At 39.4% G+C, this 25,578-nt stretch overlaps 1 protein-coding gene across 1 annotated transcript in view; it reads left to right on the top strand.

Moving 5' to 3' along the window:
- The window catches only part of ITPR2 (inositol 1,4,5-trisphosphate receptor type 2), a 253,736-nt gene that overhangs the window by 118,827 nt on the left and 109,331 nt on the right, over positions 1-25,578 (top strand). The window contains exons 33-37 of the mRNA XM_032446237.1: positions 4,586-4,714; positions 5,269-5,389; positions 13,813-14,003; positions 15,299-15,441; positions 17,373-17,481. Of these exons, the coding sequence (XP_032302128.1) occupies positions 4,586-4,714; positions 5,269-5,389; positions 13,813-14,003; positions 15,299-15,441; positions 17,373-17,481 (693 nt within the window). The remainder of the gene's footprint in view (positions 1-4,585; positions 4,715-5,268; positions 5,390-13,812; positions 14,004-15,298; positions 15,442-17,372; positions 17,482-25,578) is intronic.

The following is a 25,578-nucleotide window of genomic DNA, read 5'->3' as shown; positions in this document are numbered from 1 at the left end:
CCTTCTACTGGGAGTGTGCATTAATTGTCATTAATTGTCATTATGGTGGTAATTAGAACAAACAAACAAACAAACAAACAGCCACTTCTGTAATCTCCTTGGTTTACTGTTGGTACAGTGAGGATCAAGGATTAATAAATTCTTTGTCTCCTTTTATTTGACCTTGACCTTTTTTTTTGGTCTCTTATTCTGCTGTCACTACATTCTCACTGCTGCAAAAGGCAGGTGTAGAGCTCTACTTTTTCAGAATACCAATTAGTGTATAAGCTATCAACTTCAAGGTGATGGGACTTAGTTGGTAGTGTAGGCGTTCAATTCTCTAGAATCACAGCATAGTATAATATCCAAAGTCCAACTCCAGGCTCCACACAGGACTACACAAAAATCAAGCAATACATATACTTTTTCAAGCAGGTAATTTTTCTTGCAAAAGCCTGATATCCATGTCTGTTAGCAGAGTTCCTCTTTTTCAAGAAGTAGAAACAGGTTCTTTTTTTGTGTGTGCTGCTGGCCAGTATTTGACTGCCAGACAGTATTTTGGAAGTATTATAGAGCATGTTGTCATAGTGCATGTCTATCCTTTCCCTGTCTGTAGTCCATTACATTTCATAATCCATCAGGTTCTCAGTTCTTGCATCCTTCATTTTGTTGAAATTAGAGAAGAAAAAAGAATCTCAATTAGGTCCTGCAGCAAACATTTACACCAAAGTAATAGTGTGCCATAAAATCATTTCTTTGAAACCCATTGGGAGAAAATACCATACTCTCATAGTCACAATGATTTATGGCCAAAGGAAGAATGAGTGCAGAGACTAGTGCTGTGATAGGCACAGGGACCTGTTCATTTTTCTGTGAAACAGAAAACTTACAAATGTTTTTGTTTTTGCCTTTTTCTGGGCATGGGTTAACATAGGAAGATTTGTGCTCTTTTTTGATGGTAGATGTTTTCAGCAGTAGTGAGACCTCTACAAATTCTGTTTTCTTGCCGTTAGCCTTGTTGCTTGGCTGAAAAGCCCTTCTGGACATACCAGCTTCATTTGAAAATTAAGATCGGGAACCTTCTTGGAGGGCAATTCTGTTTTTAACCTTGCTGTTTTCCCCCCAAGAAGTACTTTCTCTTGCTTAAATCCTTTTCTGGGTTGCCCTTACCTGATGTATCAGGGTACTTACCTTCTGAGCAGACTCTCCTCCCCAGCTGTTTGACATGATCAGTTTTCCTTGCCCATTGGCTTAAAGCTGGTGTATTCAGAAAGGGGACTCTGCCCACTGTTCTCTTTGTGAGCCTAGAGACATGCTGCCAGGTGATTTGAAATTATCCTGATGCTAGTAAGCCTTGAGCTTGTTTTCACATATTCTGCTAATAGGACAAACTTGACACCAGTTCTTCAGAGGTGAAAATTGAGTGTATTATTAATGCTGTATTTTGTGCGTGTGCTGTTTTCTCCAAATGGCAAAATACAGTTTTATTTTGCTCTCCTGCAAAGTCCTTAGGCCAAGTGCCTAATTAGTCCTTTTTATTAAGGTTATCAGCTAAAAGAAGTAAAAGAACATTTCCAAAGTGCTCTGGCATGTTCTGCTCTTCTGCCAGACCCCATGGGTAGCTGTATCTTCTATGTTATCGAGTGTATTTGGTTTTCTGGGTCCCAGGCAGAGCCTCTGAGTTATAAATACATCAGCTTTATGTAGCTATCAGGACTGTTAGAATGCTGTCAGCTTCATGAAAGATGTTACAATACCTTTCAAAGCATTTAGAAAAAGAGCCCTTTGATCCTCTGTGTTGCAGTGAGCTGAAAGAGATGCTTTTGCGTGGGGGAAGGGGAAATGCTTTCCTTTTAGCTGCTACAAATGGCTGTCAGTGGGTGAGTTTGTGAGCTTTGAGTCTGAGTCTGTCATTAGAGAGCACTAAGGTGAAAGATGGAGAGTGTTATCCTCAGGTTGAATTCCTTCAACCTGAAAAAATAGGAAAAAGAAAAAAAACAAACCATTTTTTGTATCTGTTGCTAGACCAAAGAAGGAAATATTTAGTCCTCAACTGTCATTCTTTTTCAGCACTGTGATACCTTGCAAAACAGGCAGTCGGCAGATGCGTGTATTAAATTCCATTTGCCAAAAGCAATTGCTCTTTCAAAGACACCTTTTTCTGCAGTTTCTGCCAACCTACTTTCTCCTGTGTATGACTGAGAGCGCATCACTGAGCGGGTGGGTGCAGCTCCAGGAAAGGCTTCCCTTTTCCACAGGTGGCTCGTTCTGTAAGTCAGCAGCTGTATTCTGAGCAGGATTAAAATCAGAGTTGAGATCTGACAGCTGTGAAGTCATTGTGACTTTCTTCTGCAGAATTTTTGAAATATTGTTCATGTGAGTTTTGGTCCCAAAGTCTCTTAAGAGGCTTTTAAACACCCCTTTCTCAATCTTCATCTCCATTTCATGCATCTCAGGTTTCTTCTTCCACTGGGAAACGTCTTTTGGTCCCCAGAAGGGCAGAGGGATAAGAGCAGATGAGAGGATTTCCAAAGTCCTTCTGAGATGGGAATTTTTCAGACCTGTGTCGAAGCAGAGTGGTATCCCCGCATATGGTTCTGCCACACTTATTCACTTCTAGACAAGGGAAAACCTAACAGCATTTTGGAATTTAGGTTTGGTGATTTCTAAATTTGTCGTGCTGGTGCTGCACAGCTCACTGTCTTCCCAGTGGGGTAATAATTTCGCAGCCTCAGAGCTGCTGGTTCCAGTCAGAACTGCCATGCAGATTAATTAAAAGCAGAAGAACATCAAGAAGTTTTCAGTTCTACGATATATATATTTATTTTTTCCCAACTAAGTTTTGATTATGTATCTCAATATGATATCTCCATGAGGACCATGGAAGAGGAGGTATCATACTCTTCCCAAATTAGGGGGCTGAAATGCTTGCTGTTCCATTTTAGCCACTGTTGGTTCTCTGACCAAAATCTTTCCTTTCTTGAAGGGATAAGATTGCACTACATGGAGGCATGACTTGTTTTTCTGACACGTTTTAGAAAAGCAGACAAGCAAAGCTCCTCCAGGTGCCTAATTCTTGAAGCTCTCAAGTTCTCTTTGGTTATTTCTCTGCCTGTCATATGACACTGCTTTTGTGTTCCCATAAGCCGTATCTTGCACTGAACATGGGTGCTTTCAGATGTCATGTCAGTAACCTTCCTTAAAGTGCTGCTGGTGAAATTGCTGTCCTGTGGTGTCCAAGTGTCACGGTGGCACAGCGTAATTAGAGGGCGTATTTGCCCTGTGTGAGATTCAGGTGCTGCGTATTACGTCTGTAGTTCTGCCACCCACTTTTCTCTGTGACCTTAAGCAATTCACTCCGCTTCTCTGGACTTCGGTTCCCCATCCGTAAGGTGATGTAATGATAAGTATGTACTGTGCAGATTCATGATTATGTGTTAAAAGCTCAGGTGGTAGTTTGAAGGTTACCCAGATGTCTGTAAACACAATAAATTCTGTTCATGCATAGATTCTCTAGAACATTATGGAAGTCTGTGGCTTGCATAAGTGAAAACGAACAATTTTGCCTTTCATTTATTTTTAAACTTGTCTAGAACTGCTTATTTGAAGGCTAATGAAGAGGTTGGATGAGTATGATCTATATGCCTTGTTTGTCCAGTCCTGCCTTTCGCACTTCAACTTGTAGACTCCTTTTAAGACTCCTTTTAGTACAGTTTCTACTGACATATGCAAAGTATAATTAACCTTGTATAGATGTTCACAAATGTTGAGGGGGAAAAGAAAACAACAAGCAGAAGAAATACTGAAGCGTGTATATACCATCCCAGCAAAGTTTTCCTTTCTTTAAACTTGACCTCTTTATGCAGCAGCAAACTTAATAGTGTACCAAAGAGTGTCTTTTAAGAATCACTTCTACAAATCTGCCCATATCCTCCTACTATTTAATCATCTTTCTGTGCTCCAAAATTGTCTCAGTGCTATCCATTCTCTTCTTCCATTGTTTTTTGCTTGTCTTTTCTATTTTCCTCTTGTGGCTTTCTTAATTAATGTTGTCTGCTTAGGATGTGGAAGGCTGTGTATTGTCTGTGCTATTTTCTTTCCCTCTTTTTTAAACATTTATTTTCTACATATGAGCTTCACCTTTGCCACTCATTTGTGTTGAATGTGGCAAGAAGATAAGCATTACATGAAATCTATCCAATGTAGTGTGTTTGTTTCATCTGTCTCTGAAGCCTCTTCCAACTTACCTCCATGACAGAAGGCACTCTTCATTTTCTTCTTGAATCTGTCTAAATATGTAGGTGGTGTGCAGTGTGCTGATTTAGGGGAATCTTTTTTTTCATAGAAAGAACAGACAGCCAACCAGAAATAACTAGTTCAGAAGAGAATGAGATTTAAAGTACAGTGAGTATAGTGTGGATATTCGAGAAGAGAGATAAGCTATAATGAATACATCTAAAACTCATAAGATACTTATCTCTGATCGATTTTCTATAAAATCTGTACTAAGAATAAATATTATTACATTGGTTGTTATAAATACTAAGCAACATAGTTTGCTTAGTTAAAGTTCTAAATCTCATTGTTTCCTCCTCCTGTCCTGTAGGTTTGTAACACAACCACGGATCGTAAACACGCAGACACATCTCTGGAGAAATATGTCACTGAGCCTGTAATGAGCATTGTGAGTGGCTTCTTCAATTCTCCGTTTTCAGATAACAGCACCAGCCTCCAGGTATGAAAAAGAGAGACAGACCAATATGTAATTTAGTCCATTAATGAGATTCCTTCTGTAACTTTGTATCCTCCTCTAACTTCTCTTACTCTTCTCATGTCACTGGCTAGCAGCTTAGTTTTTTAAATACTTTAAATACTTACTTTTCATTTTTACCCCTTACACCTCTGACAAGCAGACAACTCAATGCTGGCTCTTTTGGATTCAGTGGATGGTGTATCTTTGCAGAAGAAAGGTTGCTTATATGAGAAAAATGCTATGTCCTGGGACATAAGGAACATATACCAGAGAGCCAGGAAGACTCCTCAATCCTTCTGCTTCTGCTTGATATCAGTGGTGATCTGATAGCAAATTACATGCTTTGGCCTTTTGTAGGGGTGCACAATTGGTTTGCATTCCCTCCTGTCCTGAGGAAGAAAGCAAATGTAATTGGTCCGTAGGTGAATTGTAAAAGCTAAGAAGCCCATGTGTGAGATTTATATTGTGTCAAACCTTAGGACAGTCGTGAGGACATTCTAAAGTATAAACTTCCATGTTTATCTTTTTGTTTTTAGACGCATCAGCCTGTTTTTATTCAGCTACTGCAGTCTGCTTTTAGAATTTACAACTGCACCTGGCCAAACCCAACTCAGAAAGCCTCAGTGGAGTCATGTATCAAAACTTTGGCTGAAGTGGGTAGGTGCCAAGTTCTGCCTTCATTGTTGTTCTCTGTGTTTTAAGATCTGACTTACTTGAGGTTGAATGTTTGTGTTTCTGTTTTACTTCTTTGTTATAGCATCGTGTAGTTGGCTAAATGTTATAGTTGATGCAACTTTTAAGAAGTTTTAATAAATAATGATAAAGCAATGTGGAAGGGTCCCTTGACCATCTGCATCATCTGTGACATTGCAATGATCAACTCTAAATTTAGATTTTAAGATAGGGGCATTATTTAACATTTTAGTCAAAATACCTCATTAACTTTTTGCCTGAGTGAGAACAGCAGTTACCTAAAAACTTAGCAACCTTCTGTTGTTTCGTTTGTCATGAAAATGATTTGATTATGGATCTATCTGGCAAGAGAACTTGGAAAACTGGAGACATTTTATTTCCTTTATCTCATAGCTATCACAGTTAAAGGTAAAGCTCTAGCCTTTGTGTGTTTAACACTCGCTTCTTTGCTCTCCTCTGGCAGTTCTGGGAGGAGTCATCAGTAAATTAGTGTCTTCGGGAGTCTGAGAAAAGAGGGAAGAAAGTAAGACAGACAAGAGTTTTTGAGACCAGCTATACCCTATGGATGCTTGTAGACAGCTCCATGTCTACGTTTCTGTGGAACAAAACCTTAAATACAAATTTTAGCTCAGAGAGGTCACAGACAAAAGGGTACATAGAGGCACCTGAGCCTAGTGCTGAAACAGCCAACCTGAATTTGTACCCATATCATCCAGATGGGGGAAAAATGTGAATCACCTTGACGGAAGTGGTCTACGATTGGGTTGGTTGGTTGGTTGGTTGGTTTGCTCTTGTTTATGGCCTTTGTGCCGTCCAGCCTTCATGCTTCTCTGTCTTCATGCTCAAGGGATCCCTCCTATGTCTTGGGCATTCTCAGATGTGGAAGTACAGCTGAGCTACCACTGAAGGGCCTCACCTTATGTCCTCCTCTATGAGTTTCATGCTACCAGCAGCAGCAGCAGTAGGACTGGGAGCCTGTGAGTGACATTGGTGTGCCATAGGTCTGGCAGCCATGGAGCTGGCCCCCGAAAGCACACTATAGTGTGCAATTTGTTGATTTCCTTGTCTGTATTATAACCACTTTGGGATTCATTACTGATACCAATAGTGAACACTGTACGATTGTATCTTATTAGCAAATTACCACAATTTTCTTTTTATTTGGCATTTTATTATGTCACTATCGAAAGGCAGTAGAAAGCAGCTGTTGAGGGGAATTTCCCAAAAGAGCAAGGTAGAGGCAAGTAGAAAATGGAGTATTTTAACAAGCACACTTCTATAAAAGTTTTGCTAGCTAGATGAGATTTTAGCCTTGTGTGATACTCAGCATTTTCAGGCACAGTGCCAAACACGGCGTGCCTTTTCTAATCGAGTAGGCCTGTTCAGCTCTACTGAAAGTTTTGGAAAAACTACCTCAGTTGGTGGTACTGAAGGCTTTTAAAATCAAGGCCCTTGTAATTACTCTGTGTACTGAGTTTTCTCATCTAGAGTGTTCACCTAGCACAAAAATGGGGCTTTTTGAGAAGGCGTAGGTTTCTTCCAGAATAAAAATAAGCGAGCCTTTCCCTTTATTTTTTTCTGCTGTGTATTTGGACTAGGTTTGGATTTTGAAACTTTGGCTACGCACACTCAAGCACTCTTCTGCTTCTTTTCATTCTTTTTCTTTTCCTTTCTTTCTTTCCTTCTTTCTTTTTTTCTTTTCTTTTTAAACTTGAGAGTCTGACAGCTTTAATGTCAGGGCCTTCATGTTTCACAGCAGGGTTTAAAAAAAACACTCTAGAAAGATTTTTTCCCATTTCAGAGAGATAGAGTACTGGACAGATTTACAGCAGAGACCAAAGACTTTTGATGGACAATAAATGCAGTATAGAGTTGAAAGAACAAACATGATTTAAAATTTTTTTTTCGGTAGTAGCCCTGGATTTAGAAATGAATCTCAGCAGGAGGAGAGATCATACATAGATTTCCCAAGATATCAAAGATCCATATAATAATGCACTTTTAAAAGACCCATTTCAGAGCAAGTTTAAGCAATGTACATTCTGCTCAGTGCTTACTAGTTACATTGCTGGCAGGTAGATATAAATACTGCCTTAGGAGTTTAAGATCTGTCTTCTTCGGAGCACTGTAAGAGTGTACATTATCTTTCAGGTCAAGAAGAGGATATGTTGCAGAAGCTAATTTCTTATAACCTTGGTACTTCTACTCCACCTAACCACTAGGGAAAAACTTCATAAGCTTTTCAAGCTTCACTTACATATTTGTTTCCAGGCAGTTCCCTGCCTCCTGTTCAGCAGGAGGTATACAGGCTTGCTTGCGTTTTTCAGCAGACCCTCCTGTTGACTCCAAGGGATTTGGAATGCAAAGATACCAATACACTTGAATTTTTATTGCATAGAAAACATTTGCTTACACTGGCATGAGTTAAAATAATTGCAAAATAATATGTAGTAATAGTTCTTGTTCATGTGAATTTCTGAAGCTGATAATCACTTTAACAAAATTAATACTTTATAAATAAATCACTTCTGCATTTTTATGTTGTCACAAAGCACTGATCTTTTGCTTGAAAATACAGTCGAAAAATGAATGATTTAAAATGGCTGTTTTGACAACAAGGTGAAGCTATGAATGAAAATTGTTCAGAAGGTCCCCGATCCTTGTGAGAACAGAGGAGCTAAGAAGACCAACAGTTTATTTTGTTTCAAGTGAATTCATTATCAAAGGACTTTTACTTCCTAAATATTATAAACTTTTCAAGACTGAGGCCAAAAGGATTGCTGTTTCCAGATGGTAATACCAAGGAATATCACCTGTCTTCACTACTAAAAATCTTGACTATATCTTAAACAGTATGGGAGCAGGTTCTTTCTTCCAGGGCTGACCAGTCTTTCAGGCCCTCCGGCTGCCCTTGCCTCTTCATTAAGTAGTGACTCTTAGACCTTCGTCCTTGTTTATGTGTTTTTACAAGGTTGAAGCACCTCAGTGTATTGAGCTACATGCTGTGTTGTACTCTTGTAGTGTTCATCCTTTATCCTTTTTTTTTTTTTCTCCAAATTGCATCTTCCCTTTGACACTGCATGCATGTAAAGGATATTTTAAGTAGCATTTGCATGACTGCTATATTACCACCAATAATGAAATAATTAGAATTTCTGGGTGACTAAACAGTAGCAGACAGTAACTCACATTTTGTCTGGCTATTTCTCTTGGCAGACCTTTTAAAAAATCTATTAACAAGCCAAATCACGTGACTCACTATCAGGTCATAAGTCCAGGATTTTGTGCTGGAAAAGCAAATGGAAAATCCTACAAAACAGGAGGCAGATTTTGTAAGAATACTTTTTCAGAAGTTCAGAACTCTGACAGGTACAGATACAGGACATTATTGTGATAAGCAGGGCAATGGAGAACTGTGTGACAAGAGGAGACTTTATGAGAGTTCCGTGTATTTTCCCTTGCAAAATAAAGGCTTGTATTGTTAGTACTTAGGAAGATCAGCAGTGGTAAAGAAGAGACAATTAAGGTAAAGGACAGTGCTGATACGAAACTGATGGGATTTAAAATATGTGAAGCTGTAAGTAACCTAAATTACGTTAGATGATAGGTGAGAGGTTTGGAACTAACTGTGGAAGGTTGTGTGTGAAAATGTGTGAAAACAAGAGAAAATGGGAGGAGAGATGGCATAAAATGCAGCTTTGTTTTATATGGAGCTTATTACATTTTGAAAAGAGATTAAAAACATGAGTTGTCTTTAACAAGAGAACAAATGGTCTGAAGGACTGGTTAAGTTCTTTCTAGTTAACGTTTATTCTCCATTTTCAGCTCTCTGTTACCCCATTAAGGATGGGGTAAAAAAAATTAACTTGCTGTGATGCTTCTTGACCATGCTTATATGTGCTCTAACAACCCTTCCAATTTTCCTGTCGGATCACAGATAGGAAACACTACACGTAAAATCTAGAATATGGTTTCTTGCTTCTGAGAAATTTCTGCACCTGATTTAATGTCCATGCCGATGAACTTCCCTTAAACAGTTTTTTTAGCCTTGAAAATACTTCGTTCTTCTTCCTATTTCAGTTTTCCATTTTATAAAAGCTAGACCTTCACTTTCAGTTTTTAGTTCAAATAAGATAATTATCCCGTTGTTACTTTTTTGACAGCAAGAAGAGTACGTTTCAGAAGAAACACATATTTTATTCTATTTTAACTGTTTGTGTTTCCCTAATTGCAAGAAAAATTCAATGATGATCTTTTTACAGGCTGATAAATATTTTAATGTAGATGGGTGCAAGACTGGCAGGTTTGTGTCTTGTCTACACAAAGCTTTTATTTTCCTTACAAAGTCACACTGTTGCTAGCATTAGTGTCTCTCCATCCAAATGCATTTGTTAAGCAGTCAGTAAATGATTAAGGAGCTGCAGGGACTGATTTATGGAGCCAAATTAATTGAACTAAATATGCATCTCTCTGTTAAGTGACAACTGGGGAAGATGGCAGAACATGAGATAGCTGTCTGCAAGTACAATAGGGGTGTAAGATGCAAGGAGAGTAAGGGACTCACAGCTAGGAACAGCCATGGTGGTTTTGTGACCCAGATTCTATGTCCCACTCTTCCTTGAGGAATTCTAAGGCCGTGAAACCCTGATGAGTGTGTCCCAAAACCCACATTAGGAATTGCTTTACCTAGCACAATGTGCACTAAATACTGAGGAGCTATTAAATACTGTATCATTTTGTAATACTTTCAAAGCTAATGGAGCAAAATCTAAAATTTGAAAGCAGAAGGTGGGAATATCAAGGAAAATTAGAAGCCTCTATATGGCAAGATATATTACTCTGAAGAATAGTTTTCCAAAGAAAATTTCAGGTTAGGAATACTTCCTGGAAATCCTTAGTATTAAATATTAGTATTAAATAGTATTCAGTCATTCCTCTCAGGCAGACAGCATAGTGAAAAGACAGCAGTAAGGATTCCATGTTTTGTGATTCTGTGAAGACATGTACGTGCAGGTACCTTAGCAAAATACGTCGTGTTCAGCCTATTTCAGCCCTTCTCTCAGCCGCTGGAGTATGCTGTTGGGAATTCTGTGAATCCCAGCTTGCCTGTAGAGAGAGTACTGAATTAAGCTGCTGGATTCTCATCATCAGTGTTCCCTTTTTCTTTTGGGTCCCCATCTCACGCTACTTTGAAAAAAGTTAGTTAAAACAGGAAAGGAGAGGCAAAGCTGATGGGGCATTGAATATGCTCACAACCACGCAGCGTGGAACAGAACATATTGCTATGGCCTAGGTGAATTTGGAATGCTGCTACTTATCGTTTCTGCAGGTGCCATTTGTTCACTTGTCTTGGCTCAAGTGCAGTTATTGTCACTAGTCTTGGGAGCAACTGTCAGCAAATCACAGCTATTCTGGCATTGGTAAAACAGCATAGTATATTCAAGAGTGTGACTAGCCCTGTGTAGAGTGCCCTAGCTGGGATTGATGTAGTGTGCAAGCAGGCACTCTGACCTACACTGCAAGGCAGATTTTTGCCTGAGCTGAAGATACGTGCTAGTCCAACATGGTAAGTATCCTGCTAGATACACATGGTACCAGTTTACATACGGATAAGAAGCATGCTTTTTTCCTAACTTCACCAGTCAACTGAAGGCCATAATTTTACCCCCTCCTCATTCCTTTTTCTACCAGCACTAACCCTACTTTGCAAGTTTGAGTGCTGTCCAAAAGTATTTCTAAGTGGAACAAAAATAAACATGCTTTTAAATATTTTATGTTCATGCTTTAAGGGAGATTGACACATTTTGAAGAGGAAAGCAGCCTACAACACCTAAATTAAAAATAAATATTTATGCTCACATTTGTTCATCAGCTTTCCAAAATGTAAAAATATGTTTCATGTTGTTTTAAATAATGAAATGTGAAACAAATGAAAGATAAACTTTCTACAAGCTGCAAAGAAATAAGAAGACAAAGGCTTTGTTTACAGCTTAGACTTCAACGGTGCCCTTTGACAACTAATACAGATCTTAATTACAAATGGAATTATACATATGAGAACTGTTTGAAACAAAGGAATTTTTTTTCTCTCTCTCTGGTTTTCTTTGTGATACTTTTAATTAGCTGCAACACTTTGAACAGTTGTAGTCCTTGACTGCAGCTCAGACAGTGATGGAAGCTGTTAACTTCAAATGGCATCTGTAGGACTGCAGAAGTCTGGGTATTCCTCTGAACAGTGCGCTCCCCATTGCTAAATTTATTCCTGTAGGTATCAGAATTCTGCATACATATTGCTTAACTGAGAAGTATGCATTGTCCGATAACATTCTAGTGATTGACATTAGGACACAATAAATTGGATTAATAGGCAACAGCACCCTAACCACGCAGGCAGAACTGTAATGGACTTCTTTAATAACGTAAGCGGCAACAGGACAAATGTGTTTTGAAAAATAACCCATGCAAGTAACATGGAAAAACAGTCATTAGAAGTAATGACCAGCCATACGTAGCATTTTCCTCATGGTAATCAAGAACCTTGCCTTCAAAACAAATGGACAGTGGGAATGAAAAGTCAATAGCCGATGTTGAAACTGCCGTACTTCTGGTGATGATGATTTGCATATGGCTATTGGGAAATGTCTTCCTATCTTGACCTAAGCAAAAATTCATTTAATTTCCTACTGCAGACTATTTATATAGTTAAATATATACATATATATATATAGCCTAATTAGCAGGTGGAGGCCCTGGTCCTGCCACAGGATTACACCCTTTTGGAAGCCAAGGGAAAGAGAGTAGGGTGCGCCGATAAGAGGGAATGAGGATGCACGTGACAGCACACTTGCTATAGTCACTGAAGCTGAGGGTTGAGATGTTACATCCACTTTTAGGCTTATTATAAATGCTGCCATTACAGTATAATGTTTAGAGGAAGAGAAATTTTTTGCCTGGGATCCGTGACTCACTGCGCTTGGCAAGACATGAGCCTTCATTCATCAGAGCTCTGTGCATAACTTTGTGCTTTCAAGTACTCCTGTTGGGTTAGATGTACAGTCTGTGTAGGAAAGAAGGGCATCTGCTGACATCACAAGTTCAGGACCTGAAGTTGTATATGTCTTAGGAAATGGGAGGGAGAGGTGGGATGTTTTTGATGCCTTCCTCTTCTGTGCAAAGCATGCGTGTTAGTGCAGAAGGGGGGAAGTGCCTCAGAGAAATGACATGTTGTACAGAACTTTAATGTGGGCCAATGCTTTAAAAAACCCACCTCATTTTAATAAGGGAGAAAATAAATTAGTTGCTGCCAGCTTATGGTAAAGAACCACAAATGGGCTAGGACTATTTCTCAGTTTTTAGTAAGCATAAACTGTGCCATGGAAATTAAATGAAATGACATAGAATATAAAACCTAATGATTTAAATGTGACCTAATCTTTCAAACTGAAGTATAGCTGCATCAATCGCTTGTTTGTTTGTTGAATTTCAGACGACTCACGCCGAGCCTTAGAAGAACATCAGTCTGATCTCTGGTGAAATAAAGAGATACAGCTAATGCAAACATATTCAGAAAGGATAGGGCAGCTACCTCCTAGCATTGTCTTTTGGACTGCCTTTTCAAATGACAGCTCATATGCAGTGGGATTTCAACAGTGGATGCTCTGTAAAAATTGAAGCAAGGCTTCCCCCAGTTGTATTTTTTCACCCTGGTTATTATCTCCTTTGTCACTTCCCACCTTACACCAAAGCCTAAAAAAATAAATCAAATTATTGATCTGCATTTGCCAATTGGGTCTGCTTATCAGTTATATTGCAGTGGTGTCCACCAATCTCATGACTTAACAACTCTGTTCGTATAGGAAATTGAATGAAGAGAAAAGAAGAGCAGGTCTTTCAAATTTAATTTGTATACACTTGGTTTCTCAAGGTCTTTGAAAAAAAAAAAAAAAGTAGTCAGGAAAGCAACAAACAGCAGTTGGGATAAATTAGCAAGCTGGTGTGGATGTCTGCTGGAAAGAAACCTCTTGAATATACTCCTGAATACAGAAAAAATAGCTTTGCTGTATGTTCTTTTTGCTACTCTTATTAGTATCTCTGAATCTGATTTGTGGGTTTTTTTTTTTTTGAGTTGGTAAAAAAAAAAATCTCTTTATACTGGAAACCATTTGCAGCTTATTTTAAGTGGTTCAGCTCTTTGTCTTTAACTAGATAGCAGCTGATTTCTACCAGCTTTGGTTCTGATCCTTATTTTTAAAACTTACTGAAGTGAATTCCCACTCTCAGCAACTCCCAGCTTCTAGACTATCACGATTTTGCATGCCATGGTTTGCAGGAAACGGTGAGAATTTTTTTTTCACTCTGGATTTCTTCTTTCTTTCTTTCTCTTACAGCTAAGAACCGTGGCATTGCGATTCCAGTGGATTTGGACAGCCAGGTCAACACCTTGTTCATGAAGAGTCACTCTAACATGGTGCAGAGGGCAGCCATGGGGTGGAGAATGTCAGCCCGCAGCGGACCACGTTTTAAAGAAGCTCTTGGTGGGCCTGCCTGGGATTACAGGAACATAATAGAAAAACTGCAGGTACAAAATAGCAAATGGTAGTAGCTGTGCATTTATCTGTGATGTGTCAGCTGTAGAAAACACCACAGAGAGACTCGTTGCCATTTTAGTGTTGTTGGAATACAGTAAACCTTGAACGTCTTGGTTGTGGAAGTAGAGGGCTCAGCTCCTGCTTGGTTCCTGTTCAAAGTATAGTCAACACTGAGGGACTTTTGATCCATGGTCTGAATTCAGCTCATACAAAAGTCAGTCAAGAGGGATTGGAAGTTTGTTTTTGTTCCCTAAAGTGATCCACAGAGAAGGATCTCCTTTATACCCTGATGACAGTCACATGTTCTTTAGGGGATATGGAGGGAGGTCCTCTGGTTTATAGGAGCCATTATGTCAGGTTTCTTTCACTAGAGATTACTTAAAACATGGAGATCATCTTGTGCACGTAGTGGTTAAATGGCATCAGGTGTTTACGAAAACCAGCAGGACTCAAATAAATAGAGGGGACCTACATACTCAGGAAGCAACATTTTAGGTGATATGCTAACATCATGCATACAGAATGCAGTGCATTTCCAGCACACCATCATAGAAACAATCATAGAGCAGTTTGGGTTGAAAGGAAGGTTTAAGTTCACCTAGTTCTAACCTCCTGCTATAGGCAGTGACACCTTCCTCTGGACCAGCTTGCTTAAAGCTCCATCCAGCCTGGACTTGAATGCTTTCAGGGAGGAGGCATCCACAGCCTCCCTGAGCAACCTGTTCCAGTGTCTCACCAACCTTAAAGAATTTCTTCCTCATATCTAGTCTAAATCAACCCTCTTCCAGTTTAAAGCCATTTTGATTCATCCTGTCACTATAAAAATATATTCCTTATATATATATCCCTTTATATTCCTTAAAAAAAGTCCTACCTCAGCTTTCCTGTAGGTCCCCTTTAGGTACTGGGAGGCGGCTGTAGGGGCCCCCTGGAGCCTTCTGTTCTCCAGACTGAACAGCCTCAGTTCTCTCAGCCTGTTCCTTAGGGGAGGTGCTCCAGCTCTCTGATCATCTTCATGGCCCTCCTCTCGTTCTGAATGTCCCTGAGTGTTTTGGAGGCATTATTGCAGGGGAGAAATAGAAAAGAGTAAAATGGATAGTAATGGGCACCTTCCCCTGCTCATCCAGCTTGAGGAGCAGCCATGGAGAAGGAGATTGCTTTTCTGTAGCATGGGTTAAGAAGTGCTGGGTCAAATAGCCCACAGTATTGTGCAGCTCCACAGCAATGTTCTTCTAGTTTTCTTGACTGGCTTTAGTTGTAAATTATACTCATCTTTATTTCCTAGGATGTAGTGTCCTCCTTGGAGCAGCAGTTCACCCCCATGATGCAGGCTGAATTCTCAGTGCTGGTTGATGTGCTGCACAGTCCAGAGCTTCTTTTTCCTGAAGGGAGCGATGCCAGAATAAGATGCGGTGCTTTCATGTCCAAGTAAGTGGTATAAGGAGAGGCCTATTTGCTTCTTTGGAAAAGATGACAGGAAGTTAAACTTTTCAACTGCACTCCCCTCTAATTTTCAGTAGTGACTTAAGCATGTAGGAGTCTGAGTTCAAATCGAAAGCTTAAATTGAGGTCTTTTGCTGCATGTTTTATGTTTTTCAGAGATTTAGAAGTATGGAGAGGTGTAGAGAGAGAGCATTGCTTGCCTTGTCTGCCTAGAAATTGAATGTTAGTAGCTTGTTAAAATTCTGACAGGAACAACCTACTTCTGTTTTCTTAATGAGCTACTTTTGCTATTAAGTTTCTCCAAGCTGTCAGCAGAAACTTAGACTTTCCATGGTAGAATTGCAGGATTTCATAATGGAGAAGTCTATTTTTTGTTTTGATTTTTTTATGTAGCAAATAAATCATTTGCTTTTCATTTTAAACTGCAGTGGCTCTTTTTAAGATACATTTCACTGGCACCCCACCTGATCCTGAATTATGAGATGCTGTATTTGCAGTTTGTGCATTGGAGTAGCGTTGTTTGATACTTTTCATTAATCCTCGAGTGAGTTGCCCTCACTGCCCTTGAGAAACTTTAATTTCAACTGACTTAATGTGGGGGAAATTGACGCATTTGGAAGCTCTCCTGGTTCTTTGGCTTTTTGCATATTCTGCCAAGGTAGCACTGTAACAATATACTTCATATGTTTGGAAAAGTGAAGTCAATTTGGAGCTTGTTCCATCTCATTCCCTGTGCTCAAATTCCTGTTCAAAGTCAGTATCAAATCGAGTTCTGCTGAGTGTGGCCCATATAATGCAATAAGCGTGTTTCTGTTTGTTGTATTTAATTAACTTGCACAGCAAGGGATGTTTTGCAGAGCAATGTAAGAGCCCTGATGTAAATATGTAACTTCAAAAAACATTGTTAGTACCACAGACCTGAAATCTGTATATTTTTGTACTCATAATTCATTAATTTGATTAACATGACAGTGGGAAAGTTCTGCATGGTGTTTCTATTGAGTCCAAGATGCGTTTAGCACACAAAGTTAGCAGTGCTTTAAATATAATCAGTTACACTGTGTTACAAGATAGAGATTTAGATGATGCCATTTTGTCCCTCTCAACCCTATTTTGGGTGACTGCTTGTGCTTTATGACCAGTAATGTGTCTATGTGAACTGGTGGCCACGGTGCCTTTGCTGTGTGTTCATCGTACACTTTCATTCAAATGCTGTTCTATAAACCATAAGCCAACACTGGTATTGAAGAAAAGAAACCTGTCCATGGCCTTTAGATTTCCTCCTTTCTTCTGTTTTCACAGCAGCTATGCAAAGTCTTGCACTGTACAGGCATAAAAAGACTTCTTCTGGCATCGGCTTAAGGATACTAAAACCCAAACTCTTGACACAATTTTAGCTAGAGGCAAAAATGCACCTTGCTTTCTGACTTCAGACAGTCTCATGAAGTTGTGTGAGTGCAAACAATGGCTGTGCTTCAGCCAAATAACTACATTTCTGAATGTTTCCATGTGAAGTTTTTAGGAGTGCTTTGGAGATCCTTTTGGAACCCATTTGGCTCATTGTAAAATAAATTTGCTCACTGTATAATTTACGATAGCCACTATTGAGGTTGGAAGGTGTACAAAGGTTGTAGCTTTTAAAGTTTGTAAGAAGCACGATGTTCATCTGGAAGCATTCAGAAAAAGTAGGTGTAGAATTCTGCCTCTGTATGGGCAAGAAGATGCACAACTTGTAATAAAAAACTCACAGTACCTTGAAAACCCCATTTCCTTTTTAATTATGATTTCTTTTTGCCTACTTTTATTTCCTTTCCTCGAGGAAAAATATAATGATGAGTAGTTTTTGCATGAAGAAATTTTAGCCTGGCTTAGTAACAACGTGCAATGCTCTTTAAGGTTTAATATTTTACTTTAAGGTTGATTAATCACACGAAGAAGCTGATGGAGAAAGAAGAAAAGCTCTGCATTAAAATCCTTCAGACATTACGAGAAATGCTTGACAAGAAAACTAACTTTGCTGAAGAGGTACTGCTACCATTTCATTATTAAATATAGAACTACCAGAGTGGTATTTAAAATGTGGGTTCTAGAACATTAACAGAGTATGTCATGATTTCGATTTCTCATGTATTTTAAAGATGTGGTTTTTCAGAAACAACGTGGCATGACAGAAAGTAAGATTTAAACAAAGGAAACTACTTGCCTTACATAGTTCTGCATCAGGGACTTTACAGGAGTCAAAGAAAGAAGGACTAAATAAATTTGCACTAATCTAGTGTTGCTACATTTAATTCTTATATTGGAGGTACGTATTTCTAGAAACTAGACCTTGGGTCTGACATCTGACTTTATCCAGCAGACAATCAATTAGAAACATCGGGTTTTTAATTGCTGTTGTACAGTTTTCTCCGCTGCCTGTGGTGCCAGACTTTTGTACTCCATAAACACTGTAATGCTTATAAGTGTGTGACAGGAATATATAATCTTTAAGCAGAGTTGCCTGTTTTGTGGAGAAGTGACACAGTCTGCAGAATGTCTTAATTTTTCTTGAACCCGTTAGCATTTGTTCTGTCTCTCCTTCCCCTTATTGCCCAGTTTTTTCTCAAAACAGCAAAAACTTTTCCAAATGTCAGGTTTATTTTACTTGCAACTTTGGGTGTTGGTAGCTAGATTCCAACTTGCATCTCAGCCTTCCCTTCCCAAAGGTTATAAGCCTTTTGTGTACCTTTTCTGTGTTTCCTTATCCGTATTTCTGAGTATTCCCCCAATTCTTTCAGTATTATTCACTCTTAAAGATGAATCACACAGCTATTATCTAATCTTTCACTGCCATTATTTTCATTTGATCACAGCTGACATGTTTAGTCAAGTGTGTTCATTGGTTTCACTTCACTTGGAGAAAAGTCACACCATTTCACCGTCTTAGGCTTTTACACCCAAATATTCTCACGTGTCAAACTAACAGCGCTCATTCATGTTACTGTACCTGGCAGACTCATCTACCATTCAGATATGATAGCTATGAGATTCAGTCTTACTCCTAATCTAACCTTAGGACAGGTGTTTTGGTAACAAAGATATGCGTGCCTATTTCTGAATGTTTGAGACTTTAGTTTTACAGTTAAGTGTTTTTGTACTGTCAAACAATGTGATAAGGCAGAAACTCTTTTATGATAAATGAGCCATATATTACAAATGGGGAATATTCACAGTGTCTTTGTTTTGACTGTATACACTTTATTTTGATTTCAACATATGAATATGGGAGCATGTTGCCTAAGCTTCTAAGCAATCTGCTGCGACAGGATTAAAAAACTCTCAGTGCAGAACAGTGAAATGAAGACAAGGGAAGCAATAGTAAAACATCAGCCTTTCTGTATACAGAAACAACCAAACCAGTGCAAGCAGAGCTAATCAATCTCCTCTTTCACCTCCTTTAAAGCATAAAGCATCTAGCTAAAAGAAGAATGTGGTTAGGCCAGAGCAGTTGTTCTTTTTCATGTCCTAACAAGTTTGACACGTGAAGCAAGTATTATTCTTTATTAATGTCCTTACTTTCTTAACTTTCTGGGTCCATAATCCTGCTGCATTACATGGAAAACCTTCTTTCCTTCCTTTTCTAACTGCATGTTACTAAGAAATCAGCTAGACTTCTCCAAATTAGTTAGACTGACCCACCAAAAGTTAACATAATCTTAGATGGAGAAAAACAATGCCTCACTGCACAGTATTCCAAACAAACCAAAAAACCTTGTCTGCTTAATTGCTTTTGGTGCCTTTGCACGGATGCTGATAAATCAAGACTGAGTGAAGCCACCAGAGGGAGCGTACTCCATTGGTTTGTAGGGGCTCTGAACCCTGCCAGCCCAGCCTCTGGTCCTCAGCAGTGGACGTCAAGGGGTGTAAGCCCAGATCACTCTCGCAAAGGCACATCAAGGGGAAGAGATTTTCAGGAAATAGAATTTCTCCTTCATGCTTTCTCTTAAATCCCGTAGATTTTACACGTGAGAAACATGATGAATCAGTGCAAGCAAATAAATGAATAAACAAGCCTGTATGATTTGCATGTACGTATCTGGCTTTATATTCTTAGGAGTCATTTTTTGTACCAAAGACTTCAGAATAGTACAAATAGAGCAATGAATGGCCTGTTGTGGATTTTCTCAACTTCTAGCGAATGGTTTTGTCACTGTCTGAAATGTTATCCGGAGTTCAAGCAGTGTCTGGACAACGATCTCATACATATGGTCAGATTTTTGGGTGGTCCTGTGTGGAGCCAGAAGTCCAAACTCCATGATCCTTATGGGTCCCTTCCAACTTGGGATATTCTATGTCTAATATCCCCTTAATTCTGTCTCTTGCTAATATTTTGGGATGTTGGCATTCTGCTATTTAGCAGTAACATGAGTGCATGACATTCTGACAAAAAGCCTCAGTTTCTTAATTTTTTTATTTATTTTTTTTTTTGTGATACAATTGACGGAAATGTTAAACTTCCACTTTCTGCAGACTTTATTACAGTAAGAAAGAAAACGATACCAAATATCATCCTCTCTCTTCCATCCCACAGTTAAGATCCAGGTATGTGACCTGGGCATTCTGTTGTCTTTTCTTTCATTTGGTTGCTGTAAAGTGGTCTGTATTGATGAAGCAACAGGAGGAAAAGATAGCTGTAGGAGCGTATTTCAGTGTTTTCATGACTTTTTCCAGTCTGCCCCTTATCCATTGCCTGGAGTCAGCTCTAATGTTGAGCCTCCTCTCATTGCATGTTTCTGGTCTGTGCTGCTCGTGCTCTCCTGGTTTCATTCTCACTTGCGCTTGCAGTCTGCCTTTGAGGCAGTGCTTGCTTGTGCATTGTTTTGCTTAGTGCTGCAACATCTAATTGTGTTAGGAATCAAAGTTTAATTTCAGAAGTTTGATTTAAGGTATATAAATGACACATAAAACCTCCTGGTCATTGATTGGCTTTCATAAGTAATTGCAGGTGATTATCACAGTCTCCCTGGAGTTCTGTGTTAAGTCTTAGTCCTATTTGTATTGATTAGGTAACTAACTGGAATGAAACTTGATCTACAGCCCCTCTCCTACAGAAAGATCTTTCAGAACAGCATTAAGGCACTTGGGTGAAGCAGTGCCCAGACAATTACCGTGGTATAGATAAAAGCACACTTTATATTGACTGTTTAAGAAGAGGAACAGAAGAGAGCGAAAGGGCTGCCCTTGGACTAGGTCTGCCCCAGCTGTGTTTGTTTGTTATTGCTGGTGGTTTTCATACAACCATTCGGTCTAATATTTCTAAAGTTTTTATTCAAGTCTTCTAGCTGTTCTTTGCCATAGTGCTTGATTTCAGTTTAATTCCTTGTGAATGCTGACTCCAGACATACTCATGTGTCACAGAATATGGAGAACATATTCAGAAGCACCTGAGAGATGCAGGCCGTTGCCAGCAGTGCCCTTTGCAAATGACTGGAGCTAACTGAGATCTTAAAATTGCCTTGCTGCCCTTGTGAAAGCAACTGTCCATGCAACAGAGTAGGTGAGCCCGGAGGGGTGAGTGCTCGCAGCTGCTTCAAAGGAAGGTCAGAAGCTAAACTTAAGCCCACCCTCAGCAAATTGGATGAAGTTGCTGGATTCTGTTGGATTGTGCTCATATGGCAACATTTCAACCCACTTTGGCTGCTGACCTGTCAGTGCCTTGAGCATGTACAGCCTTCAGATTTACCAGTTGTTCTTAATGAGGTCAACATCTCTCAGAAAAACGTAGTTTTATACATGATAACATGTATATTTGACAAGTTTACTGTAACATTATTGGCTGGACAGAGTGCTAATGAATCACATTGTATTACAAGAATATGGTAGAGTCCAGGACCGCATATCCTGCCAAATGGTAGTTTCTAGAGAAAGCAAAATTGGCTGAACACTTCAGCAAGGGTTATTTGTGCTGCAGCACAGACTTTATACTTACTTTCTGCATTAGGTGTTGAATTGCAGTATAAATAATTAAAAACGTTGAATATTTTTTAAGTGTCAGCAGAACAAAGGCTGCGTAAGCTGCTTAATTGTCAGAAGGATGTATTTGTGCTTTTCACCGTTATTTTGAAAAAGCTCCTGAAAGATATTGTCTTTCTCTTCATACTTTTGCACTAACTTCACCATTCAAAACGGTAGAGGTAGCTTTGTTCTTTGTAGCCTTCCATTTTGGAGTGTTAGTATTTTTGTATTCCGCTTTAGTTATGAAATGTAAGCTGTCCTCTCCTAGCTGTTTTCAGCACCGACACCAAAATGCGTGTGAAATCTGATGCAGCTTTTTTCTTACTGCAAACATCCGTGATAGAGCCACTGTTGGCTGTTGGTCATTTTATCCCAGAAAACCCAAGACTTCACGTGCAGCTGTTGAGAAAAGTCAAATGACTTTCTCTAAAGGAACTGTCCCAGTTTGTAAATATATTGATCTACCAGTCAAGCTGAAAGCAGTGGAACTGCAGGTCTCTTTGTGCAGGGAAAAATGATCTCAGTGTGCCTTGGAAGCTGGGTGATGTTGCTGGGAGCCACTGCAATGTCCCGGTGTTGCAGCTTTTGTAATGGAAGGTGTAGTTATTGCCTTCTATTTTACATGTCAAGATTATTTTCTTTTCACTGCATCTCTGAATTAGGCAGTATGCAGATAAATAACATATATAGTTATGTTATAGTTAACATATATAGTAAGTGGAGGAGAAAGGGAATAATTCTGAACACGTGGGGAATTTCTGAATGTATTATACTTTAAGAGGACATTTGTTTAGTGTCAGAGAAAGAACGTGAAATTCCTTTATTTCTGTTACGTTTTGGATTAGTGACACTGCAGGCATTCCGAAGAATCAGATTTACTTTTTCAACAGTTTTGCTGTCTGCTTTATTTCTGTTCATAGGGAAAAATGACTATGCACCAGGCTGCTTTTTTTCCTACTGTCAATAGGTTGATCTCGCTAAGCTCAGTGAGTTTGTAGAGTAACGTGAGGTTCGAAATACTATAGGAGAATGTTTAAGCTCAATGCTGTTTATGTTGATGATGATGATTTTTTTTAATCACCCATCAGTTTCAGATAGTAAAGGAGATTTTTGGCAATATCCTGCATTAAAACACTTACTGTAGGAAGATAAGTGCGGTCTGGGAGGAACCAAGAGTTTGCGAAAGAAGAATGTTTAATTGCCCTTAGCAGTGCCAATCTGGTTGCTGCAATCAGCACATTGGTATGGGCAGGAAAGCAACGTTATGAATTTGTCACAACAGTCGAATGACCAGGCATGGCAGGAAGTTCAGGCACTGCTGGGACAACGTCTCCATCAGTATGAGGGTTTTCATGCAGGTGCTGGTGTGCGCCACTGATTCATTGGAATGGAGTATTCAAGCTTTGCTACTGCTGTGAATTCTCTCAGCTGGTAATTGCAGCAGGAGGAGAGTCAGAGCACTCAGATACGCAAGACTAAACCCTAAATGTGGTCAGACCCTTAAAATGTGCTAATTTCTCATTATACACATATGCTGACATTTTACAAGCCAAAACAATAAAACCTACAATGAAACAAACCAATGCAGTTTCACTTTCCCCTCCTTCTCAGCTGGAATAATTAAGCACGAGGATATCACAGAGCACATGATACCGCTGTTTGTACCAGCCAGGGATTATTAGCTGTGGTGTTCAGCACCTCGGGCCATCAGGCACTAAGGCATGTTGTTGCTGCTGCATGTTTCCGGTGCTTTGACACACAACATGAAATAGACTGTTCTGAAGTAACTTCCGTGATCTTTGTAGTACCCCTTCTGCAATGTGCATTGCTTTGGACCATTCCCAGATATTCTGCTGGGTTTCCAGTCACTTCATAGAGAGATTTATTGTGCTTCTATTGCAAAAACCTGCAACTGCAGCTACTCGGTCTGTGAAAAACGTGGCTTCTTTTTAAGGGGAAACATTTTTTCTTTTTAAGTCACAGGCTCCAAACATTTGATGCAGACTTTTAGTATGATCTACTTGTGTTTGGAGGGATGTTCAAAGTCCCTTGGCCTGGGCCAGTTGTGAAGCACTTGTTGTGGTCTTTGTCAGGCGTAGTCTGAGGCAGAGCTTGTGGCTCTTGGTCACCTGGACGGGATCATCTATCAAACACAGGTAGAAGGCAGCATTTCTGACCTCTGCTGAGAAGTAAAGGCCTGATTCAGTGAAAGATGAGCTCTTAAGTATGCTGCGAAGGGAGTGAAGCATATCCCTAACTGTTTTACAGGACTGGGTGCTTTCATGATGTTCCCCTCTGTTTAATATGTAATTGTTAACTGTCACCGTCATCCAAATGTGTTATCTCTGGGGACTTAAAGGTGCCTTTAACTCAGCTCACTGGCACTTATTTCTCTTCATTTCATATATTTCTATTTATTCTTCTCCAAGTCATAAACAAATCCAGTAGCAGATACCAAGGCTGAGAAACACGGTTGTAAATACATTTCTTTATAAAGATCTCAGGCTCTCAGTAGCGCACATTATTTTTCATTTTCTCAGAATATGATACGTTGTTCTCCAGATTTGTTTCAGAAATATTAAGCCCCACATCCTGATTGATAAATTGTTTTGGATCTTGTATCATCTGTCCTTTTTGCATATAATACATTTCCTCTAAAGGAGCATCTGATACCATACAATATTTTCTTTTCTGTAGATACGGCAACGAGCAAAACAATAGCAAACCTTGCTCTGAACTTCAGATGTCCAACTTCTGCTCTGTAATTTCCTGTCTATGTAGTGCTTGTGACAAAAGGATACTCCTTGTTTTCTACTTCTTTTTTTCATATGAATTCTTTTCTATGGGTCTGATCTGCAGAACAGCAAAACCAGCGAGGAGATCCTAACCAACTGCGAACTGTTTGCCATCCTTTTCTATTAGTACTGGTTTTAGTTAAAATCACACAGAAAAGAGTGCAAGGGAAGGAAGCTTCTGACAAATGAAACCTTCACAGACCTCTGAATGTGATTCATGTCACCTTACTCAGGCACGAAAGTGCTGAAACTTATCAGGATCCTGTATGTAAAGAAGCAGTATAGATTTTTTTATTGTGGGATGGATTTCACTAAAGATTTCTCTGTACATATTTGAATCAAATTCTACATCATGAAGGCATCAGAATCAAGGTTGTATTTCTGTATTTACTCTGGTTTTATTTATGTATTATAAATCATGACTAGAGATTTTTAGGAATTTAATACAAGTTTCTGGCAGATCCGAGATTGGCAAGGGGGTAGATAAATGACCAAAGGTATGTTGTAGATTAATAAATGAACTGAGTCAGCAGTTTTATCATATGGTTCTCATAGTCAGATTTGTGGAGTTTTGTTTGAGAATATGTCCCTATGCATAAATATAAATAGTTACTTTAGATGATTTATTCCTGTGGCATCTTATTTCGCAATGAGCAGTATATTACCTCTGTGGTGGAGTCCCGTTAGAAGATAAATATCTGAATGTGCATTCCATGTCCTACCGCATTGCTTTGTTTTTAAAGGAATATAGAGTGTCTGATATGCCCTCACAGCCCAGAAAGCCAACTGTGTCCTGGGCTGCATCAAAAGAAGCAAGGCTAGGTCATGATCCTGCCCCTTTACTCTGCTGATGAGGCCTCACCCAGGGTACAGCATCCAGATGTGGAGTCCTCAGTACAGGAGAGACGTGGATCAGTTGGAGCACATCCAGCAGAGGGTCATAAAAATGATCCAAGGGATGGAACACCTCTCCTACAAGGACAGGCTGAGAGAGCTGGGGCTGTTTGGCCTGGAGAAGAGAAGGCTGCGAGTTACAAGAAAGAAAGGGACAGACTCTTTAGCAGAGTCTGTAGTGATAATACAAGAGTAAATGGCTTCAAGCTCAAAGAGCAAAGATTGAGGTTAGATATAAGGAAAAAATATTTTACAGTGAGGGTGGTGAGGCACTGGAACAGGTTACCCGGACATGCGGTGGATGCCCCGTCTGTGGAGACTTTAAAGGTGAGGCTGGGTAAGGTCCCAAGCAACCTGATCTAGCTGTGGTATTACCGTTTGTTGCAGGGCAATTGGACTCAGTGGCCTTCAGTGGTCCCTTCCAACTATAAGGGTTCTA

The sequence above is a fragment of the Coturnix japonica genome, chromosome 1 (genome assembly GCF_001577835.2).
Source record: "Coturnix japonica isolate 7356 chromosome 1, Coturnix japonica 2.1, whole genome shotgun sequence".
Classification (NCBI taxonomy): domain Eukaryota; kingdom Metazoa; phylum Chordata; class Aves; order Galliformes; family Phasianidae; genus Coturnix; species Coturnix japonica.
The sequence above is the reverse complement of the archived record's forward strand: the minus strand, read 5'-3'. Positions and strand labels throughout refer to the sequence as shown.